This window comes from Sarcophilus harrisii, chromosome 6, assembly GCF_902635505.1.
Source record: "Sarcophilus harrisii chromosome 6, mSarHar1.11, whole genome shotgun sequence".
Classification (NCBI taxonomy): domain Eukaryota; kingdom Metazoa; phylum Chordata; class Mammalia; order Dasyuromorphia; family Dasyuridae; genus Sarcophilus; species Sarcophilus harrisii.
In genome coordinates, this window is record NC_045431.1 from 247,554,910 (window position 1) to 247,576,288 (window position 21,379).

At 37.6% G+C, this 21,379-nt stretch overlaps 1 protein-coding gene across 4 annotated transcripts; it reads left to right on the top strand.

Moving 5' to 3' along the window:
* The first annotated feature begins 14 nt into the window (after positions 1 to 14).
* On the top strand, positions 15 to 18,445 carry LOC100918927 (glycine N-acyltransferase). 4 transcript variants are annotated; one of them, XM_031941851.1, is made up of 6 exons: positions 15 to 96; positions 9,342 to 9,445; positions 12,822 to 12,929; positions 13,076 to 13,202; positions 14,107 to 14,281; positions 17,819 to 18,445. In XM_031941851.1, exons 2-6 carry the CDS (start codon positions 9,368 to 9,370, stop codon positions 18,285 to 18,287), a joined length of 957 nt encoding a protein of 318 aa, XP_031797711.1. In that variant the 5' UTR covers positions 15 to 96; positions 9,342 to 9,367; the 3' UTR covers positions 18,288 to 18,445. The 4 variants fall into 4 exon arrangements, with proteins under 4 accessions (XP_031797711.1, XP_031797709.1, XP_023362208.1 ...); XM_031941849.1 differs by having other exon boundaries at positions 29 to 217; XM_023506440.2 differs by lacking the exon at positions 15 to 96 and adding an exon at positions 9,021 to 9,121.
* Positions 18,446 to 21,379: the final 2,934 nt, after the last annotated feature.

Consider the following 21,379-nt stretch of genomic DNA (forward strand, 5'->3'; position numbering starts at 1 on the left):
CCATCCTGGCTGATTCTAGACTCTACCCAGTTCCGCACTATCTCGGTGACCTGTGATGCCTACCTCCCATCCTGACCAGTGGCCCTGAAGTGCCCAGTAAGTCTGTCCTGCCCCTGTCAGGAACTCCAGATTCCCTGGCACAAAGGACTTAGCTTGTCTGTACTGAGGCTGATCCAGTGCAGAAGAGGAAAGCTGTCCGGTGGCAGAGAATCCTCAGGTACTAGGGAAACATTTTTATTTATTCATGAGTTTGGGCCAGAAAATGTCCATTTGAATCTATCTCAGCTCCGTCCCTTCCTATCTTGAGCAAGTCACAACTTACCTGGACCTCGTTTATTCCTCTGTAAAATGAAAGTTGAATTAAATGATTTCTGATGTTCTTCCCAAACAGAAATCCTCTATCTCTCCCTATGTCATCTAGGCTGGATTTGGAAGATGGGCAAATCCAGTAATCTTCTGATGCATTCTCCATTACCATAAAGCTCTCAATTAAATACCTACTTTTTTGTTAATTTTATTTATTATTTTTGTTGATAATATTGATTTATTATTTTATGTTGATAATATTTATTTAATGGTAATCATAAAAAAAGCTTTCTTCATTAGGATATTCAGATTAGCAAAATATTTCCCACAGAATAGATGCATTCTCCCTTACCATAAAGCTCTCAATTAAATACCTACTTTTTTGTTAATTTTATTTATTATTTTTATGTTAATAATATTGATTTATTTTATATTAATTATTAGTTATTATTTTGTTGATAATAATTATTTATTTAATGATAATCATAAAAAAACAGCTTTCTTCATTAGGATATTCAGGTTAGCAAAATACTTAAGCTCTCAATTAAATACCTACTTTTTTGTTAATTTTATTTATAATTTTTGTTGATAATATTGATTTATTATTTTATATTAATTATTCCTTATTATTTTATGTTGATAATATTTATTTAATGGTAATCATAAAAAAAGCTTTCTTCATTAGGATATTCAGGTTAGCAAAATATTTCCCACAGAATAGATGCATTCTCTATTACCATAAAGCTCTCAATTAAATACCTACTTTTTTGTTAATTTTATTTATTATTTTTATGTTAATAATATTGATTTATTATTTTATATTAATTATTAGTTATTATTTTATTTTGATAATAATTATTTATTTAATGATAATCATTAAAAAACAGCTTTCTTCATTAGGATATTCAGTTTAGCAAAATACTTAAGCTCTCAATTAAATACCTACTTTTTTGTTAATTTTATTTATAATTTTTGTTGATAATATTGATTTATTATTTTATATTAATTATTCCTTATTATTTTATGTTGATAATATTTATTTAATGGTAATCATAAAAATAGCTTTCTTCATTAGGATATTCAGGTTAGCAAAATATTTTCCACAGAATAGATGCATTCTCCATTACCATAAAGCTCTCAATTAAATACCTACTCTTTGTTATTTTATTTATTATTTTGTGTTAATATTTATTATTTTATATTGACAATAATTATTTATTTCATGGTAATAATAAAAATAGCTTTGTTCATTAGGATATTCAAATTAGCAAAATACTTTCCACAGATTTTACCTTGTGAAGTTGATTTTGTGTTTTTGTTTTTGTTTTTTTAAACTGGATCTGTAATATTATGGGGATGAGAAGTTTCCTGGGAAAAGTACCCCTTACTTATACATCTCACCACCTGCAACCAACTGAAAGCCTTTGAGAGACTTGGAGTAGTTAAGGGCCTTTACCCAGGATGAGGAAAAAGCAGAACTCAATCCCCAAATCTTTCTTTGGATTTAAGGACAATATCTTTTCCATCCACTCTATTAAGATACCTACACATGAGAACTATTTAATAGATAAAAAAGCAAAGCCATGAAAGGCCAAATGGATAGTTTATGGTGATACAAGGGAGCAGCCAGGATTCAAATAGCCAACACTATTTTCAAGAGCCAGTGCAGCCTGAACTAGATGAAAATGGAATTGGGAAACACTTAACAAAATAAATAAAAATACAATGAAATATAGATATTTGTACTATATATTTTTTTACATTGAAATGCAGATAATTGTACTATTTTTTCTTTTACACCAAATGCACCCTGAGAGGATATTTGGGTACTGTTAGGGACCCAGTTTCTATTTGAGTTTGACAGCCTTGATCTAAAGCATGGCTTCCTATTAAGAACCTCAGACTCAATGTCTGGCCCTCGGACTTTGGTCAAGACCTATTGAGAATGGCCTTTGTGATGATGAGGGGTGGGAAGATGAGAATACTGTCTCAGAAGCAGAGGGTCAGCTCTGTAGCTGAACGTAGTCCCAAAAGCCTCCTAGCCCAGTACCCCCAAATTACAGAGAAGGAAACATTTATATTAAAAGTTAAAATAAAACTAGACCATAATCATCATGGCTAAAAATATCAGAGATGAGATCTGAACACAAATGCTCTGAGTTCACAGCCAACTTTCTGGTTGATTTCTCCTCATTGTCCCTGCTCCAATCCATTCTCCACTCAGATGCCAAAGTGGTTTTCCTAAAATATAGATCAGACTTAATTAAATCCTGCTCAATAAGCTCTGCTGGCTCCTATTACCTCCAAGGTCAAATATAATTTCACATTAAAGCTCATCATAACATGTCATCTTCCTAGTTTTCCAAAACCTGTTCATTTTTTCTATTGTGTCCAACTTTCTTTTACTCCATTTGGGGTTTTCTTGACAAAGATACTTGAGTCGTATGCCATTTCCTTCTTCAGCTCATTTTACAGACGAGGAAACTGAAGCAATCCAGACTGATAGGGTATATAGCTTTTAGAGGAAATATAGCAGTAATCCTGAATTTCCCTAACCTTAGAGTGCTATTATTCTAACAATCTGTCTAATGATTCTTAATTCTCCTGCCTTAAAATATAATATAGTTTTATATTTCTTCCTCTAGACTTTAGGGAAGATATAGAAGTTATCCTGAGATCCTCTACCTTAGAGTGCTATTGTTCTAGCAATCTCCCTAATGATTCTGGCCTTAAGAATATAATAATATAATTATATATTTCTTCCCCTAGACATTAGGAATGATATAGCAGTTATCCTGAGGTCCTTTACCTTAGAGTGCTATTATTCTAACAATCTGTCAATGATTCTAAAGTCTTCTATTAGGAATACTATAGTAGAAACCTACAAACATTGCAGACTGCCAGATGACAATCTGTTGGTCAATGATAAAGGTTTCTGAGACAAATGGTGAGGGGCATAACAGGTCTTCAACCTCACCTCTAAACCATAAAATTCAATATTGAGGTGAATACCAGACCCCTCCTCAGTTCTACCTCTAAGCCATAAAATAAGCATATCATGAAGAACTGGATCTTTGTCTTTTCCAATAAATTTATCTTCTTGCTCCTGCTTCTTTGCTAAATTCTTTTGGAACATAGCCAGCTTCAATTGGCATGATAATAAACTTTGCCCCTTGCCTTGGAGATGGGTTCAACCTTGCAAATTATTTTGAGACACCTCGGGACACTGATCTGCAACTCCAACCTTTTGGGGTCTCCTTTTGACCTTCAACAAAGTGACTTGATTAGAAAAACACAGTAAGAGGCTAATGCCAGATTTGAACTCAAGTTTTCTTGACTCCAGTAATTTATTCACTGTGAAACCTAACTGCCCTATATCATTCTGTACCTTGATCACTTTCGCTCATTCTATAATCCAGCTACACAGTCCTCCAATACAATGTCTAGCTGTCATCTTTGTGCTTCTGAATTATCTTCATTGCCCCCTCATTCGCAGAGGGCATCCTTTGCACCCCTATCTTCACCTATACATTTTTCTGGCTTGCTTCATCTTATCTCAAGTCCCACATTCTGCAGGAAATCCTCCTAGGTGCCTCTCAACTGCTATTATCTTTCCCTTTCAGGTTACTACCTAGCTACTCTGTACCTCTTTAGTTTCTTACATTTTGTCTTCCACTTAAAAACACATGTTCCTTAGGAGCTATGGTTTTTGTTTTGTTTTGTTTTCCCCTTCTTTTGTATTCCCTGAAGTTTGAAATAGTGCCTGATACATAACAAGCACATTGCCTTGAATTAGTTCCACTAAAGATTTTTTAAACCATAATGTCCCTTGTTGGACGCTCCTTTCTTTATGGCAGTGTATCCTCCCATTCAAATTTAAGTCCTATGAGGGTAGGTTCTGTATTTGTATTTTTGGTGCTTAGCACAAAATAAAAATAAATAACTATGTTTTTATTCCTTTATTCATTCATCAAGTCAATATTTGCCACTTTTCAGCTCCATATGTCATTCAGACAGAAGTCAGTTCTCTTCTCTGACAAGTCCAGAAATAGTTGACCACAATTATCATGTACTTTCCTGCCTTTTCACTTTTCCAGGTTAAACACCCCACTTCTTGTAACCAAAGCTTCAGTGGGGATTCAAGGCCATTCACCACCTTGGTTATCCTTCCCAAGATGTTGTCCAGTTTATCAATAACCTTCCTGAACTATGGGGTATAGAATAGAACACAAGAGTTCAGATGAATTCTAATCAAGGAAGAATAAAGAGAACAGCCTTACTCCTGGAAGCTATGCTTCTTTTAATACACCCCAAGACTGAATTGCCACTGGTATTTCCCACTCCCTTCACTGCTCCCCTTTATATATTGTCTTTTCCTACTTGAGAAGACAAAAGCTCCTTGTGGGCAGGATCTAGGCTTGCTTGTTTATTTTTAACATAATGATTAGATTCTAGTAAATACTTCCAAAAGGATTTATCTATCAATTAGCATTTGGGGCAATCACATCATGGTGCTGACTCACACTAAATTTGAAGTCCACTCATACTCTAAATCATTTTTAGATAAATTGCTGTTTTTAATATTACCCCCGATTGAATTTTTGAAAATAATTTTTTGATCCCTATGAATACACACAAATTTCCTTAATGCTATAAAGGTTATATAGTTAAGGTCATTGTCTCCTACAGATTTATCCCTGAATTATTTAAACAAGCTATTGAAAATGTAATAATGGGAAAAGGATAACAAATGATATTTGTTTGACCAATATTGACCAAAAGACCCCAGAAATTGTCTTGATCAACAAACATGTAACTTGTTTGCCCAATAGAAAGAGATGACTGCCAAAGATTAAATCAAGTTAAAATATAAATTTATTTGTAAAATTTTATAAAGAAGGATGATGGATGATTATGAACATAGAGACCCATATAGTAGAGCCCCATAAAGCAGGGAAAAGCAGTGGAAAGTGACATTTATAAAGAAATCTTGGCAAGATACAACCAATTAAGCACAGTCACTCTAATGGCATTTAATAATAAAAATGTAAAAGAGACTACAAACAGAAGAAAAATGGAAAAGATTTGCAAAAAATCACTTCAACAAAATGTTTTCTCATTTGAGAAGAATAGAAGCAGCAAAATATGACAGTCCCTGAAGCATTTATAGGACTAAAGAAATTGAAGGGATGGCAACTAGGTTGGACCAAGTATATAGAGAGAATATTGACACTAGAGGTAGTACATCTGAATGCATTGAGAGACCTTAACTTTGCTGTTAATTCTAGTTCATCTATAACCACATCTAGAATTGTGATTTTAGAGCTCAGGTATAGTTGATTTCTTGTTCTTGGTGGTAAAAGTGTTTTACTTTTACAGATATTTCTTTTCTTTGTCGTTCTCCCATTTTCATCTTTAAATGTCCTGAAGATGGTTTTGTTCGATTTATATTCTAAAATGGCACACTCTTTGGCTGATATCTCTCTCCTTTTGTCAAGTAAATCATGTTTGTTGACTGAAATGCTTTTTCGATTCTCTTGGTAGCTTGTTGTAACAACTGATTTTCATCAGTTAAACTTCTCTAGAATCTCTCCCATTCGTTATTCAGTTTTCTTCATTACTACCTTATTTCAATAAAATGTCATCTTTTCTTATTTTTATTCTTTCTCTTAATTTTGCACAAATGTTTATCTTTGCTCTCCTAAATTGTTAATCTGACTGTACAGAGCCAGCTAATTCAGGAATGGTTCTCACATCAAGGACGTGTTCATTTTTAATCTGTTAAAATGTCATCTTTCAAAGGTTATTCAGTGTTCTCCATGTCAGCAGTTAGGAATTCTTTTCTCAAAGATAGTACCCATGACATAGCTAAAGATGTTTAGAATACACAGAAATCTTAGACCTCTGCATTATCTTTGAGAAAATGTATTTTTTGCTCCACTCGTCTCCAGTTTTATATTGAAGTCATTATTTATGAATGTGTATGTGGATTTAATTTTGAGATTCTTATAGTGCTTTTTGATAATTTTTCTACATCTTAATCAATTGTGATATATGGTGTTGTAAATGACTTCCTGGTGGTCTTTTTCTCTTTAAATTTTCATGAGCACTCACAACATAAGTGATGCAAAATATGTGAGATCCATTACTTTAAAATTTATGCAATGAAAAGAATGTTGTAGCAAAACAGAACATGGAGTAATATTCTTGACCTCAGGGAAGAGATCAGAGAATTTGCAATTCTACTTTCAGTAGAGATGTGGAGGATAACAGGGAGAGAAAATTTGTGAACTGTCCGATGGAGCCATTGCTTTGCTGAAAAATTTTTATTTGCTAGAGGAGAGGACTCATTGTCTGGAAGACAAAAAGGGAAATATTCCTAAAACTGACTGCTATTTGAAAATAAAAAACATCCATATGAAACTTTTTTTTTCCTGCAGGATTTACCCCAGAGTAAGTCTAGGGAGAAAAGGAAACCCAGTCCGTATCTTATTGAGAAGATAAAACTAAAAAAATAAAAACTAACATTTATATAGCTCATTATGTATATTATCTAGTTGATCTTTGAGACGATCAGACACATTGGTTAACATCATCTTAATTTTAAAATGAGCAGGAAAAATGGAGACTCATTAACTTATTTTGAGTCACCAAGATCATAAGTGGCAGAGCTGGGTTTCAAAACATATATTCTTTTAAAATATATCACAGCAGCCTCTATCAAACCAGCTGTGGTTTAATTACATTAATGGCTTAGCTTGGTGGCAAGAACACTGCCATATCAAGTTATGGAATCTTCCTGGGTCTCAATTCATTCTTCTGTCTAAAGTAAGGGGCTGTGTGCATTGTCCCCTAAGGTCTCTCCTGGCTCTCTCTTTCTGGGATAATTAAAGATCAGACCAATACTCATATGATCTCTGTGTAGAGGTAAAAGGCTCAGAGACCAACTCTTTTCTGCCCCCAGTTCAACCCTATTGCTGAGTCAAGTCATCTGCCTCTCATGTTTATTAAACCGGATCACTGATGTGTGACCAGTTGGCAAAAGGTGAAGTGTCCAGAAACTTCTGGGTCCAGTTATATTTCTGAAAAGAAAAACTAACCAGACAGTATTCTATGAGAACTCAGTTTCTAAGAGACATCCCATGTTTTCTATAAAATCATCTATTTTCCTCTATTCCTCCCTAAATCCTATAATCACATAGGGTCAACTGTTTCCCAGGTACGTTTTGTTTTGCTTTCACTTTTAGTTTTCCACTGAGTAGAGGAAAAAAAAAATCAGAAATCTGTATTTAGCACATCTTAATTTTAGAATGGAAATTTTAAGCTCATTTGTCCTGGTCATAAAAATAAAGTCACCTTCTGAGAAAGGTGAAACCTGGTAGTCCAGTGTTCTAGTTTATCGGTTCAATCCTAAGAAGTCACATGTCTTTGGCACATTATGGCCATATTCTGGGACTTTACTCTAAAAAGTCTTAAAATATAGCTTGCATTTCGGTTTTCCAACTTGCAAGCAAAAGGGTCCCATTGTAATCCACTGAGATAACAAAGCATTTACTGATCAAGTCACTTAATCTCTCTGAACCTCAGTTTTCTCCTCTGAAAAATGTAAAAATATCAGTTACCATCTAATTAGGTTATTGTAAGAATCAAATGGGATAATAATACTTGGAAGACATTTATGGTACTACTTTGAGACCTTGGACTACCTTGGAAATGAAATTTTCCTGGAGCTAAGAAATCTATTCCAGTAAGGGACAGAATTGAAAAGATAGCTCCTTCCCTTGGATTATTGGTGGGTACTGGGGAGTACTACTTAAGGGAGTAAGGGATTAGGAGGTCCTCAGTGTAGCTATTAAATACAGCCTAGGGATGATAACCAGGATGATAATTCAAGATTAGACCCCCTAAAAGTGTGTGTGCATATATATATATACATGTATATATATGTATATGTGTGTATATGTGTATATATATATACATATACACACACATACGTGTATATATATAGATATATTATACAGTCAGAGGAAAAGAAGCAAATAAAAAAACACTTAGAAAACAGATACATTATGACTGTACATAATGTATAGCCTTCCCTCACTTCAATGCATTAAAATGTCATGATCTCACTTACCTAATGTCATGGTTGTCTTTGAGAACAAAGGGCATACAACAATAATAGCTATATTATGGACCTCAATAGTGTTACTCTCTAATAAGAGAATATATGATGCCTTGAAAGATTCAGAAAAATGGTTTCAAATTCTTCCTCTAGAGATTACTCCCTATGTGACCTTGGACTTTTTCCGCTCTATAAAATTAGGATATTGAACTAGATCGTCTCTGAGGTTTCTTTCAACTCTAGATTTACAAACGATGATCTACAAAAATGAAACAATCCCCCCATCAGCCTTCACTTCATAGGTTAAGTACGAGTACCAAAAGAAACTATTTATGTCAGGGTTTCTGCAAACCTTAAAGGGTCAGATGTTGCTATTGCTATTAGGCAGATTCTACAAGATGGTAAAAGGTAGTGGTCCAGCCCATTCCATGGTCTTTGAGGCTGGGACCAAAGGCAAACTAAGAAGCATTATTTAATAAGAAAATAGAGCTAAGGCAACTAGCCAAGGTCTTGGAGCTGGCCAAAGGCCCGGGATAATCTTTCAAATTGTTAACTGTTAACTTGTGACTATCTCCTCCCCAGTTCCTCCTCCAGTGAGCCAATGTCTCTTCCCCTTTCTGGTTTCCTAGCAAAGTCCCTTTTAAACGAGTTGGAGTTTTGTATGCTAAGGTTGTGCAGCAACTACAGGAACAGGTGGGTGGGGAGCAGAGGAGACATTGTGTTCTTTCAGATGACGGCCTGAGTTTAGGACACTGGTCAACAGCTTAGAGACTTATGGGCCGCTCGGGAACAGAGAGCGTTGGAGAGCCGCTCCTGGCATGGAGTCTTCCTGAGTAAGGGCCCATCCAAGGGGGCTCTCTTTTTACTTATTCCTGTCTGTTTTTCTCCTTCTTCCCTTTTTGTTATTACCCAGACAGGTAAGCTGAGCATCTGTCCAAGATGCTCCTTCTCCGTAGCTCCCAGATGCTCCAGACACTGGAAAGAGCCTTGAGGAAGGACATCCCTGAGTCTATAAAGGTAAAGATGAACACTGACTTCCATCCTCAGCTGCATTTATCATTCATGCACAATGCCTTCTCTCTACTCAATGCAATCAATACCTCAGTTCATCTGGACTCCTGCAATAACTTTCTCTACTGGGCTCTCCTCCAAAGACTAGTCAAAATGACTTTTTAAAAATGCAAGTCTGATCTTGTTATTTTCCCCTATTCAGTAATCCCTATTGGTTGACTATTTGTTTCTGGGATCAAACATGAACTGCTCAGTCTGGCATTGAAAGCCCTTCACCTTATGGACCCTTCTAACCTTCCCCTCCCTGTTACTTAGCACATACAGGGGTCCTCAAACTACGGCCCGCAGGCCAGATGCAGCAGCTGAGGACGTTAACCCCCTCACCCATGGCTATAAAGTTTCTTTATTTAAAGGCCCACAAAACAAAATTTTTGTTCTTACTATACTCCGGCCCTCCAACAGTCTGAGGGGCAGTGAACCGGTCCCCTATTTAAAAAGTCTGAGGATCCCTGGTAACACATACCCCTTAAGAAATGCCTATTGACTGATTGAACACACTTAGCATTCTAGTCCTATATTTCACACATATGACAGCCCATCTTTCATCCTAATTTTATTCCTTTTCACAAATTGGCCAGATTCCCAGAATCACTTTTCCTTCCAACTTTCTCCTTTTGGAATCTCCTGTTTCCTTCAAAATTCACTTCAGGTACCACATCTATATCAGAGATTCTTAACCGGCCTCTATGAACTTGTGTTTGAAAATATTTTGATAACTGGATTTTAATATAATTGATTTCCTTTGTAAGCTTATGTATTTTGTGCATTTCAAAACATGGTCCTGTGATAGAGTCCAGAGGCTTCACTAGACACTTCCCAAGAGGTCCATGATAGACACTCATACACATACACATATATTATCAATTACATTTTAATAAGATTTGGGCAGTCATCAGCCTGGATGTAACACACATATACGCACATACACAACCAATTAAGAATTCCTACATGAGGCCTTTCCTAAGCTTAGTTTCCAGCTGCCAGTGACCTGCAAAATTGCAATGTATTCATTACATATATAAATAAATGTATATATTTTTATATTTTATATATATGTATGTATGTATAGGATGTACTTTTGGTTGTCAAAATGCCTTAATATAGCTATAAATGCTTAAAAATCATTGTGCATTTTAATAGTTGTTATATGTAGATATTGTCTGTTATATAGTAAATGTGAAAAGCTAGAATTTGAACCCATAAATTCTGTATGATTATCAGTATACAACACTCTCAACTCAGCTCCTAGTTAGAAGCAAGAACCTTGGTTTAAAAAAAACTGGAAAAAAATCTAATATTTATTATACACATAAAAAGAAAAGCAAGATGTCCACAATACAGAACTGTACTTTCATGTACAATCCACATTGTCTTATTCCCCAAAGGGTCTGTGATTTCCTACCTTGTATCTGAGGAAAGTCACTACCTTTCTGGACCTCAGTTTCCTCATCAGTAAAATTGAGAGAGTTGGGTAATGATAATCTATTGGTCTCCTTCCAAATTCTCTAGTCTGGGGTCCTTTGATGATATGCAAAATAATCTTGGAGGAGATCCAAGTGTGAGAATTCTTTGCAAGGAAAATTGAAACTCCTCTAAATCTTAGGAAGTTGCTTGAGGCTCAGAGAAAAGTTAACACAGTACTTATTCATCTATGAGAGATTAAGTAACTTGGATTTTGTGTCAGAAATGGAGTTTGAACCCTTACTCCCAAACTTGATGATCTGCAATATCAGGTTGCCTCGGGCAACCTGTTTAGAAAATCCTTCCTTTCTGTGTGACTGGTCATTGGAGACTGAATCTCCAATTACATACAACTTGATTTATCCAGCTACTTGTAAAATAAATCCCCATTAGTCACTGAGAATAAACTTTTCTGATCTGAACTTGAAATATCTAGTTACAAAGTGTTCCTTTGCCTGGTCCTCTCTGTAATCTGGATCCCTGACAACTTTGTCTCCATTTAGTTCTGATTCAGGCTATGGGACGATTCCCTCTCCCTGGGAATTATGCCTTCCCTCCTCCAAAAGATTATTTCAGATTTCTGGACCCGGTTTCCTGGAGCCATGCCTCCCTGGACAAATGCCCTTATAAGCAAGTGCTCAATATGGGAATTTCTCACTGTCAAAAAGACCTGAGTTCAGATCAAGCCCTAGTCACTTTCTAGCAGTGTCATCCTAGTCAAGTCATTTAATCTCCATTTCTTTCACTTTCCTCAAATGTCAAATGGGGACGATAACAGAATTGCACTTAAACCTTACAGAGTTTGTTGTGAAGATCAAATGAGATCTTTCTAAAAGAACTTAGTATGGTGCCTAATATAGGAAGCATCTAATAAATGTTTTTTCCCTTTCTTTCCTTCTCTTCCCTTCTTTTTTTTTTCTCATCCTCTCCTTTAAAGATATATGACCTACCATTTTCTCTTGCAGGCATCAGAAAACCATAGACCATAGTTGCTAGAGCTGAAAAGAAATTCACCAATCTTCCACTCTAATCCCATCATTTTATCTTTTTATCTTGTAAAAATCCTGACTTTAATATCAAACAAATAAAATCATATCATAGTAGAAAAGATAGTGTGAGTTGTACATGAAACCGCAGGTCTTTATTATGGACAGCTTGTTTTTCTTTTTATGTGTATAATAAGTTTTGGTTTTTGTTTTCAGCATCCTGATCTGTATTCTCTCCTCCTGCTGAAAATAACACTTGGCTTACAGTAAGGGCTTAATAAATGCTTGTTGATTGATTGATTCAGTATAGGTTAGACTAGATGGATGGTTTCTAACTCAGAGATGGGAGCCACTAAGCCATACATAGGGATCCAATCCCAGAAGGAACATAATGGTTTAAAAAAACCAAATCAACATTATGTTTTATTCTATTTTTATCTTGTAAATTATTACCAATTACATTTTAATATGATTTGGGCAATCATCAGCCTGGATATTTGTGACCTCTGGACAAGATGATCATTAAAAGTTCCCCATCTCTGCCTCCTGGCTTCCTTCAAGTTCCAATGAACATTTTATCTTTTGTAGAATTTTTTTTAAAATTCCTCTTAATTCCAGTGCCTTCCCTCTACCTCCCATTTATCCTGCATATCCTATGTATTATCCCACATATATCCTATAGTTAGTTGCATGTTATCTCCCCATTAGATGGTGAATTCCTTGTGAGTAGTGACTGCTGTTTACCTTTCTTTGTATCTCCAATCCTAAGCACATTGGCTGATCATTCAGTAAGCACATAATAAATCTTTATCAACTGATGTCGTCACCGTTTCCCAATGGACTGACTCTCTGGTTTCCTTGGACTGCCTCTCCAGGTTTATGGCACCATCTTCCATATGAACCAGGGGAATCCTTTCAAGCTGGAGGTATTGGTGGACAGGTGGCCAGATTTTAAAACTGTCATTGTCCGGCCTCAAGTGCAGGTAAATCACTTGTTTATCTCCTTTTCCCTTCACTTCACCAGGGGCAGATAGAATGCTTGTATTACCAACAATTTTCCCCAACACTGTGGCTCTTTGCTATATCAAAATCAATAGCTTTATTTCCTTTTTTCCCCCAACTTGCTCAGGATATGACAGATGATTTCGATCCTTATACTAACACCTACCAAGTTTATTCCAAGGATCTCCAGAATTGTCAGGAAGCCCTCAAGTCTTCAGACGTCATCAACTGGAAACAACATTTGCAGATTCAAGGTTAGAATGGCTTTGCATTAACTAGTCCATAAATTCAACTCTTATCAGATGTTCTAATTCCTAGGGGCTGCAAGCTCAGTATAACTCTACAGGGCAACATGGTAGCCACAAGAGCTAAGGTGACCTTAGATACTATCAAAGAAAACATAATTTCCAAGACTAGGGAAGAGATGGCATGCCCTCCACCCTGGTCACACTATACTTAAAATATTATGTTCAACTCTGTTCTCTACCTTCTTGGAAGAATATTGGCAATATGGAACACATCTAGGTTGGTTGTGGGCTTTGAAATCATTCTATTAGAAAAACTCATTTAGAGAACCAAGAATATGTAGCTTGAAAGAGAAAAGGGTTGGATGGGGTTGGATCTGCTGGTTGGAATATGAAATCTGTCTTCAATTATTTGGAAGGCTGCCGTGTGGAATAGGGACTCTGTTCTTCTTGGCCCTATAGATAGAATTATCAACAATGGGTGAACACTGAAAAAAGGCAATTTTAGGCTTTTTCTCTGGGGAAAATTCCTAAGAATCAGAGCTCTCTGAGAGTGGAGTCAGCTGCTGTGAAAGGTAACCAGTTTCCCATCACTGGAAGTCATAAAACAAAGGTTGAATGGTAGTTGGTAGAGTTAGTATATAAATTCAGATATATATGAGTAGGAAGAGAAGTCTCTGAAACTCCATCTGATTTTAAGCTCTGATGACTTTTCTTTGTCATATGTTTTCCCCTTTTAAGGTCCTGAATCAGCTCCATTTTCCTAAATGTCCAGGATCCCTTTGTGAAATTATGCATTGGTCTTTCCCTCAGACATTAATTGTACAATATCTCTCCCCTGTACTTGAATAATCTCTCATAAAGTTTTTGTTTTATTTTCCTTTGTTTCTTTTTTTTTTTTTTCCTTCAATAGGTTTGCAGTCTGGCTTGAATGAGGTGATAAGTAATGTCGCAGTGGAAAAATCAGTTCAGGTCAAGATGACAAATCGCAATCTCTATTTGATTTCTGAAACAATGAATAGATATGCGCCTTCCCAGCAAAATGTGGATCAGTCACTTGCCAAAACTGAAAAGCCAAAAAAAGATATGTAAGTTGTCTAAAAGCAGAGTCATACACAGCTCCTCCTTACTCTATAAAAGATGTGTTCCAGTCTACTTGGCTGGAAAGTGAATTTCTATCTGTCAAATTCTATTTTCCTACTGATTTGCATTTCAAAAATCAAACTATCTCATTCCCATTTGATTAAAGTGACAACTTCTAGCATCATAAAGACCAAAGAACTGAGCAATGGGGCTCTTGCTATAATTGTGCTTCTGTTAAGTGCTACCAATTCCCTGTTCTGGGATTTTCTGCTCCCTAACATCTTATATTGATTGATCTTACAGAGCTTTAAAATATGTGAATCTCCAAAGTTCATGGGCACAAATCTTAGCATTTGCTTAGGTATCTGCCCTTCACTTTTTGTAGGATTTTCTCATTACCTCTTGGAGCTAGACTGTAATTGTATATTTCCCTGTAAGGACAAGACATGTGTTTCACAGTAATCTACCTGGCTTATCAAGGCCTATTTCAAGCTCAAAAGGCAGTATGAGATAAAGAATTTACCCTGCCTTGAAATTAGGAAGGTTCAAGGGCTACTCATTGATCCTGGGCAAGTCAGTCAACCTTGGAATGGCCCAGACAAATCTCTGAAGCTCCAAGTTGCAGAACAGTTGCTAATCTGCAGTGGTAATGAGTTGGTCCCTGAATCAACCAAATCATGGGTGTAGAGGGAAAATATAATATATAATATAATATAATAAATAAGAAGGTCCATTTTTTTGGACCATAGAAGGGAGAGAAAGATGGGTAGGAGTCAAGTTGTGAAAGGCTTATAAGATGGTATTTGTAAAAGCACCTCTTAACATAGGACCCAGCGCCATATAAATATCTATTCCCTTCTAAAATATAGAAGTTTGGAAAATAGATTTGAGGGGGAAAATGATTCTATTTCGGATGTGTTCATTTTGAGTTCTTAAAAATGTTCAATGAAGAGTTGATAATATAAGAGCTCAGGAGAGAGAATAAGACTGGGCTTGGAGAATTAGAACCCACCTACCTAAGGATAATAATAAACTATCTGTATTGATGTTTTATCCTTCTTCCACATTATAAACTCTTGAAGGGAAAAGACTGTGTGTCTAGTGTTAGCTATACATGCTTTGTACCCAGAACTTATAAGTAGCAGGTAGTTAATACATTAAATAGAGAGGGCTTAAGAGACAGAGCATGTGGCCAGATCTCAGGCTCAAGGATCCCCAAAAGGACTTTCTCTGAATCTATATATCGACAATGGGGGTATCCTGTTAGAGGAAATTGACATCCATAGGAAATAGACATCTTTCAAAGATCTGTGATTTGACTGGAATATAGGAACTCCCACCCTTCTTTTCATGGTCTGATAGTGGTCTTATGGTGTTAAACCCCCTAAAAAACCCATCCCCTGATGGCTGAGTCCCAAATCAAGATGCTTGTACAAAAGATACGGTCCATGTCTCAACCCAGATTGGAAGCCTTTCTAGTTTGGCAATGTTAACCAGAGCTTATCCTGTATTGAGAACGGAAGGTCACTTTAATACTATGGTAGAACAACTCAATAAGACCTTGTTCTCTACAAAGCCTGGATTCCCTACATCAGATGGCAAAACAAATAAGCAAAACAATACACATGCACAGCCCCCAGGAAAGATGAGATGGACCAGTATCTGTTGTTATGTTAGCAAATGAAAAGAGAGAAGGAAAAAGCAAGATGCCAGAGTATCTGGAAGTTAGATTTCCATAAAAAAAAAAATCCCTATAGAGCCATGTAGTAAAAGCTTTTCATTTACTGTTCTAGAAATTTTTTTAAGTGACTCTCTGAAAGTCACATAGATAATAACCTAGAGACAGGACTTGAATCCAAGGCTTGTGACTCAAAAGCTTAGGGTTCTTTCCAATATACCATGCTACCACAAAAGACTATCTAGTCTAGCAAATAGCCAGGCTTTGTAGAAAGCATCGAGGCGGCCCAGTGGAGGAATTGGGGAAAACCTGAGTTCAAATCTAGCCTCAGACACATAGTAGTAGCTTGACTTTTTTTTTTTAGTCACTTCATTCTGTTTGCCTCAGTCTTCTTAAATTGTAAAATGTGTATAATAACAGAATAACACCAACTCTTAAAATCTCATCTGTTAAAGGAGCTGGAGAAGAAAATGGCAAATCACTCCATATCCTTGTCAAGAAAATAGATGGACATAATTGAAAATGACTGAATAATAATAGAAAATATCACTGAACCTTGAAACTAAATTATTAATAGCACTGATATAAAATGTTTTAAGGTTTTATTATTATTTAATTTTATTTCATTCCATTTTAACAATAATCCAGGGAAGTAAATGCTGTTGTTCCCGTTTTACAATGAGGAAATAGAGGTACCTGCTCTGAGATACTCACCCTAAGAGGAGCTTCTTTTTGCCTTTAAGCATTAATTAAAATATGACAACTGAAGTCATCTGAAACACCTGGGGGAAAAGATAACAAAGCCATTTATGAATAAGGCAATTTACTCAGAAGCCTCAGGCATAGATCTCCAAGGTAGATAAACAGTTTGCTGCTGCAGTTAATCACAGGGATCACAGAATTTTGGAACTGGAAGGGACCTTGGGGACTATGGGCTCCAACTCAGAGCTGAACAGAACTCCATCTTCCTCATTTTCCAGACAAGAAAACTGAAGCTCAGGGAACTTAACTTGGCTAGTCCAAGATCATATAAGTAATATCAGGGGGGATTTGAACCCCATGTCTCTAGATAAGAAATCTCAGTGTCTGATCTGAGAATTCACTGTCTATGTTTCTGCCAGTGCTAAGTAACAATGAAATGTCTGTGAAAGACACATTTGTTTTCTGCCTACAAGAAAAGGTAATGGGGCTTGACTAATACATCACACTGACTTGTTAGGGAGAATAAAGGGTTCCTAGAAAGAATGGAACTGCTTCAAGAGGGGAAAAAAGGTGGGGGGAGGATAAAAATGGATCTGAGAGACAGAAAAGAAACCAAACTCTCATAGTGCTAGAAGAATGGCAGAAACACAGAAGAAAAGCCAAAGGTAACAAACAAAAAATAAATAAAATAAAAATCCCAACGAGGCCATGTGCTCTTCCGAAGACTGGATGAGATAGAAAGCAAAAACAACCAAGGGAACAGGAGACTGAAATGAGGCACATTGATCTGCACCTTAAGCCAAGCTAGGTTTTTTTTTTTTTTTTTTAAATAAAAATTGATGATGATGGTAAAGGGAGATCCTTCAGGTCTACGGGGCAACCGGTTCTCTGGGATCCTCGATCTTGTATTATGCGGGATGATCATGCAAGGAAAAAGATTCCAGCTCAATATTAAGAAAAAAAACTTTCTAATTATTAGAGTTGTCCCACATGGGAACAGATGAGGAAAGCAAAGCTCATTTGTCCAAAGCCCCCCAGTTAGCAAGTGCTGAACTGCGGTTTGCCCTTGGCTTTGTACCTTGGCTGTGGTATAAGGGAGCTCTAACCAGCCTAATGCGCTCACCCCGGCACTGACTTTGAGCTTTCTCCCTTTCCTCCGCAGTAACACAGAGATATTTAAGATGTCCTCCCTGGACATTGAGCATGCTGCTTTAGTGAACAGCCTCTGGAGTTTTGGGGGGAACGAGAAGAGCCTGAAGTTCATCCAACGCTGCATCCGGCACTTCCCCAGCTACTGCCTGCTGGGGCCCCAGGGCACTCCGGTGTCCTGGGACCTAATGGACCAGACCGGGGAACTGAGGATGGCCGGGACTCTGCCCGAGTACCGAGGCTTGGGGCTGATCTCCCACATCATCTACCACCAGATCCAGGCTCTGGACAAACTGGGCTATCCCATGTACTCCCACATCGATAAGGACAATCAACCCATGCAGCGGATGAGCCAGACCATGAAGCAGAGGTGTGCGCCCTGCCACTGGCAGCAGTGGGACTGCAAGCCCGACGGGGGCTCTGCCCCCAAGGAGAGCCAAAGCCAGGGGGAGGCGGGGAGCAAGGCGGCCGGCTCCTCCTGAGCGCACAGCTCCTCCTCGGGGGAGACCCGGGGACACTGAGGCATCTTTAATCGACGGGCCCTTACTGTAGAACATCAGACTTAAGTAGAACGCTCAGATTTCCTTGTTTAAACCTTATCATGGCACGTTTCATGTAATTATAGCCATGAAGAAGTTAAGACGTTGTCTTCTGTTGGCTTCTTCGTCGCCAAGTTGTTGTGGTTATGGTTATTGTTGCTGTTTCTTCTTCTCCTCTTCCTTTTTCTCCTTCTCCTTTTCCTTCTTCTCCTTCTCCTCCTCATTTTTCTTTTCTTCTCTTTCTTCCTCCTCCTCCTCCTTCCTTTTCTTTCCTCCCTCTTTTTCCTCCCTCCTCCTCCCTCGTCCTCCCTTCTCCTCTTCCTTCTTTTTTCTCCTCCTCCTCCTCCTCCTCCTCCTCCTCCTCCTTCTTCTTCTTCTTCTTCTTCTTCTTCTTCTCTCTCTCAATTTCTCTCCTTTTTCTCCTGGGCATTCCCCTCCACCCAATCTGGTCTTTCTGTTAAAAAGGGGCATCTCTAAGGGGAAATGGGGGTAGTGTCTAGGAAGCTTCAGCAAATACCTGTCCCTTCCAGTTCTAAATGAGCTTGAACAGGGAGCGACAATTATCTCCTTGTATTATGGCCCTGGTGCCCAGAGAGTGGGACCTTAGATATCTTTGGAGTCCGATGGCCAGAACTCTAGACCTGGTTCTGCTGCCCACTCACTGGGCAATCTAGGGTCAGGATCATGTAACTAGGAGACTCCTCAGAGGCCAGTTAAGTAAAGCAATTCATATTACAGATGATGAGACTGAAGCCCAAGGATGTGCAGGTTTGTGCTGCACAAGTTAAAAATGGAAGGGATGGAACTTGTGACTTTTATTCTCTGTTCACACTAATGCTCCATGAATCTGTTTTCTATAAGTGAGAAGTCTTTGATCTGGTCCCTTCTAATCCTAAATTCTCTTTATTCCCTACCTTCTCCCCCAGGACGTCTTTCCAGTTACTGCTAGTTCCTCACCCTTATATCCCACTCTCCAAATAAGAAAACCTAATAAGTCCCACTCTTGATGTAGGACATTAGTCTAAAGATCAGGACACCTGGTTGGACTCCTGACTCAGAGTGATCTCAAGCAAATGATTTCCTTCCTTTGAATCTGTTTCATAATCTGCAAACAAGAGTGATGACAGTGGCCCTGGGCCATTGGGACATAATATACTCCATGAATTTTCAGGTTTGTGACTTCAGGTAAGACATTTCATTCGTCCTCAGCTGGGCCCCAATGCCCCTTCCAACTCTAGATACAGGATCCTAAAAAAACCATAATTCACCTATTATTTAGGATAACTGGAGTTAGAGCTGGAAGAGGCTTTAGAAGTTGCTCCACCCCCATTACAAGTAAGGACCAGGGATGAAAGTCAATGGTCAAGTTTCCATAATAAGAATCAGACCAGGGATTTGAAATCAGGATGTCAGAAAAGCAGAAGGGATTAATACAGGTACTATATCCAGGAACAAAAGACTCGGGTTCAAATTCTGACCACACTATGATGCTATGATTTCTATAAACTTGGGCAAGTCTCTCCACTTTTCTGGGCCTCAGTTTCCCATCTGTAAAAGGAAAGAGTTGGATTGGAGGAATGCTATGGCCCCTTTAGTTCAAAACCCAAATTACTTCAAGTCTGCTCTTTCTGCATAGCGTGTACTTGGAACCATCATCAAAGGTCTTTAAAAACTCCGCCCCTCAGCCTTGTTCTGGCTTTGGTTTCCAATGTGAATCTGGGGTCATGAAACCGTGAACTCATGATATCTATTTCCCCCATCTCGAACATAGTCTAAGGACACATTTATTTTCTTTTTGACTTAACTTGTTTTTGTACCATATTTCCAAATGCTTCCTTGTAACAAAGATTAAGGGAGGAAAAGTTAGCAAAAATAACATTGACATCCGATAATATGTGCAAAAATTACACACCCACAGTCATCCACCTTTATGGTAAAAGAGTAGAGGTACATTTCCCCACCACTTCTGAGCCAAAGTTGATATTACACCAGGATTGGTACAAAGCTGGGTCTTGATCAACTATTAACAATTATGTGTCAAGCCCTAAGTGCTTGTGATCTCAAGGTAAAAAAAACAGCCTCTTCTCCCTTTCACTGGGGGCAAACAAAGATAAAAACTGTCCTTGCTCACAGTCTAATGAGGAAAAACTCATGCAAAGAACTATAAATTGAAGCTAATGGATGAAAGGCAATAACTTTAAAGGGGACGAGTAATTAGCTGAAACTTGAAAGGAGCAGGGGAAGTCAGGAGGCACAAATGAAGAGGGAAAATATTCCAGGTATAAAGGAAAGCCAGTAAAAGTGCTCAGAGTGGGGAGATGGGAAGGGCAAGGCCACTTAATGGATCCCAGAGTGTGGGATGGAGTGGGAGGAGGGGGGAGAGGAAAGCAGGTACAAAGGCAGAATCACTAAGATATGATAAAGAGCTGGGACTTCAAAGACATCTTGTAACCCTGCCCTCATGGTCACATTGCTATAGTACTTTAAGACATATTAACTCATCTGCTGTTCGCAAAAGCTTTGTGAAAGAGGGAATAAAAGAATTTTATAGATGAAGAAACTGAGGTTCAGAAAAGTCCCCCACAGAGATTTTTTTTTTTTAAATGCTACTTTTTCGTATTAGAACTGCCTGACATCAGTAAGTACTATCCTATCAGACTTGAGATACACAGAGATACACAGAGACAGAAAGAGATATGGAGACAAAGACAATATAACTTCATAGTAAGATCTCAAAATACTTGGGGAAATTCATTGTATCATTTCTTTCCAGACTCCTCCGATCCTGGCCACTCTGATAAAAAATACTCTCTAGTTTCTCAGCATCCTTTCTGAGTTGTAGAGGACAAAACTGAAATTAATCCCTGAACAAATCACAACCCCTCTGTTCTCAGTTTCCTCCTTTGTTTGAAAGGTTTTGATTCTACCTCTAAGGTTCATTCCAGCTCTACATCTGAGCTTCTTTTTGGTTTGACCAGAGCAGAAGCCAAAAGGATTATAGAAAAAAAGTGAAAGATTATCCTGTCGTCTACTGT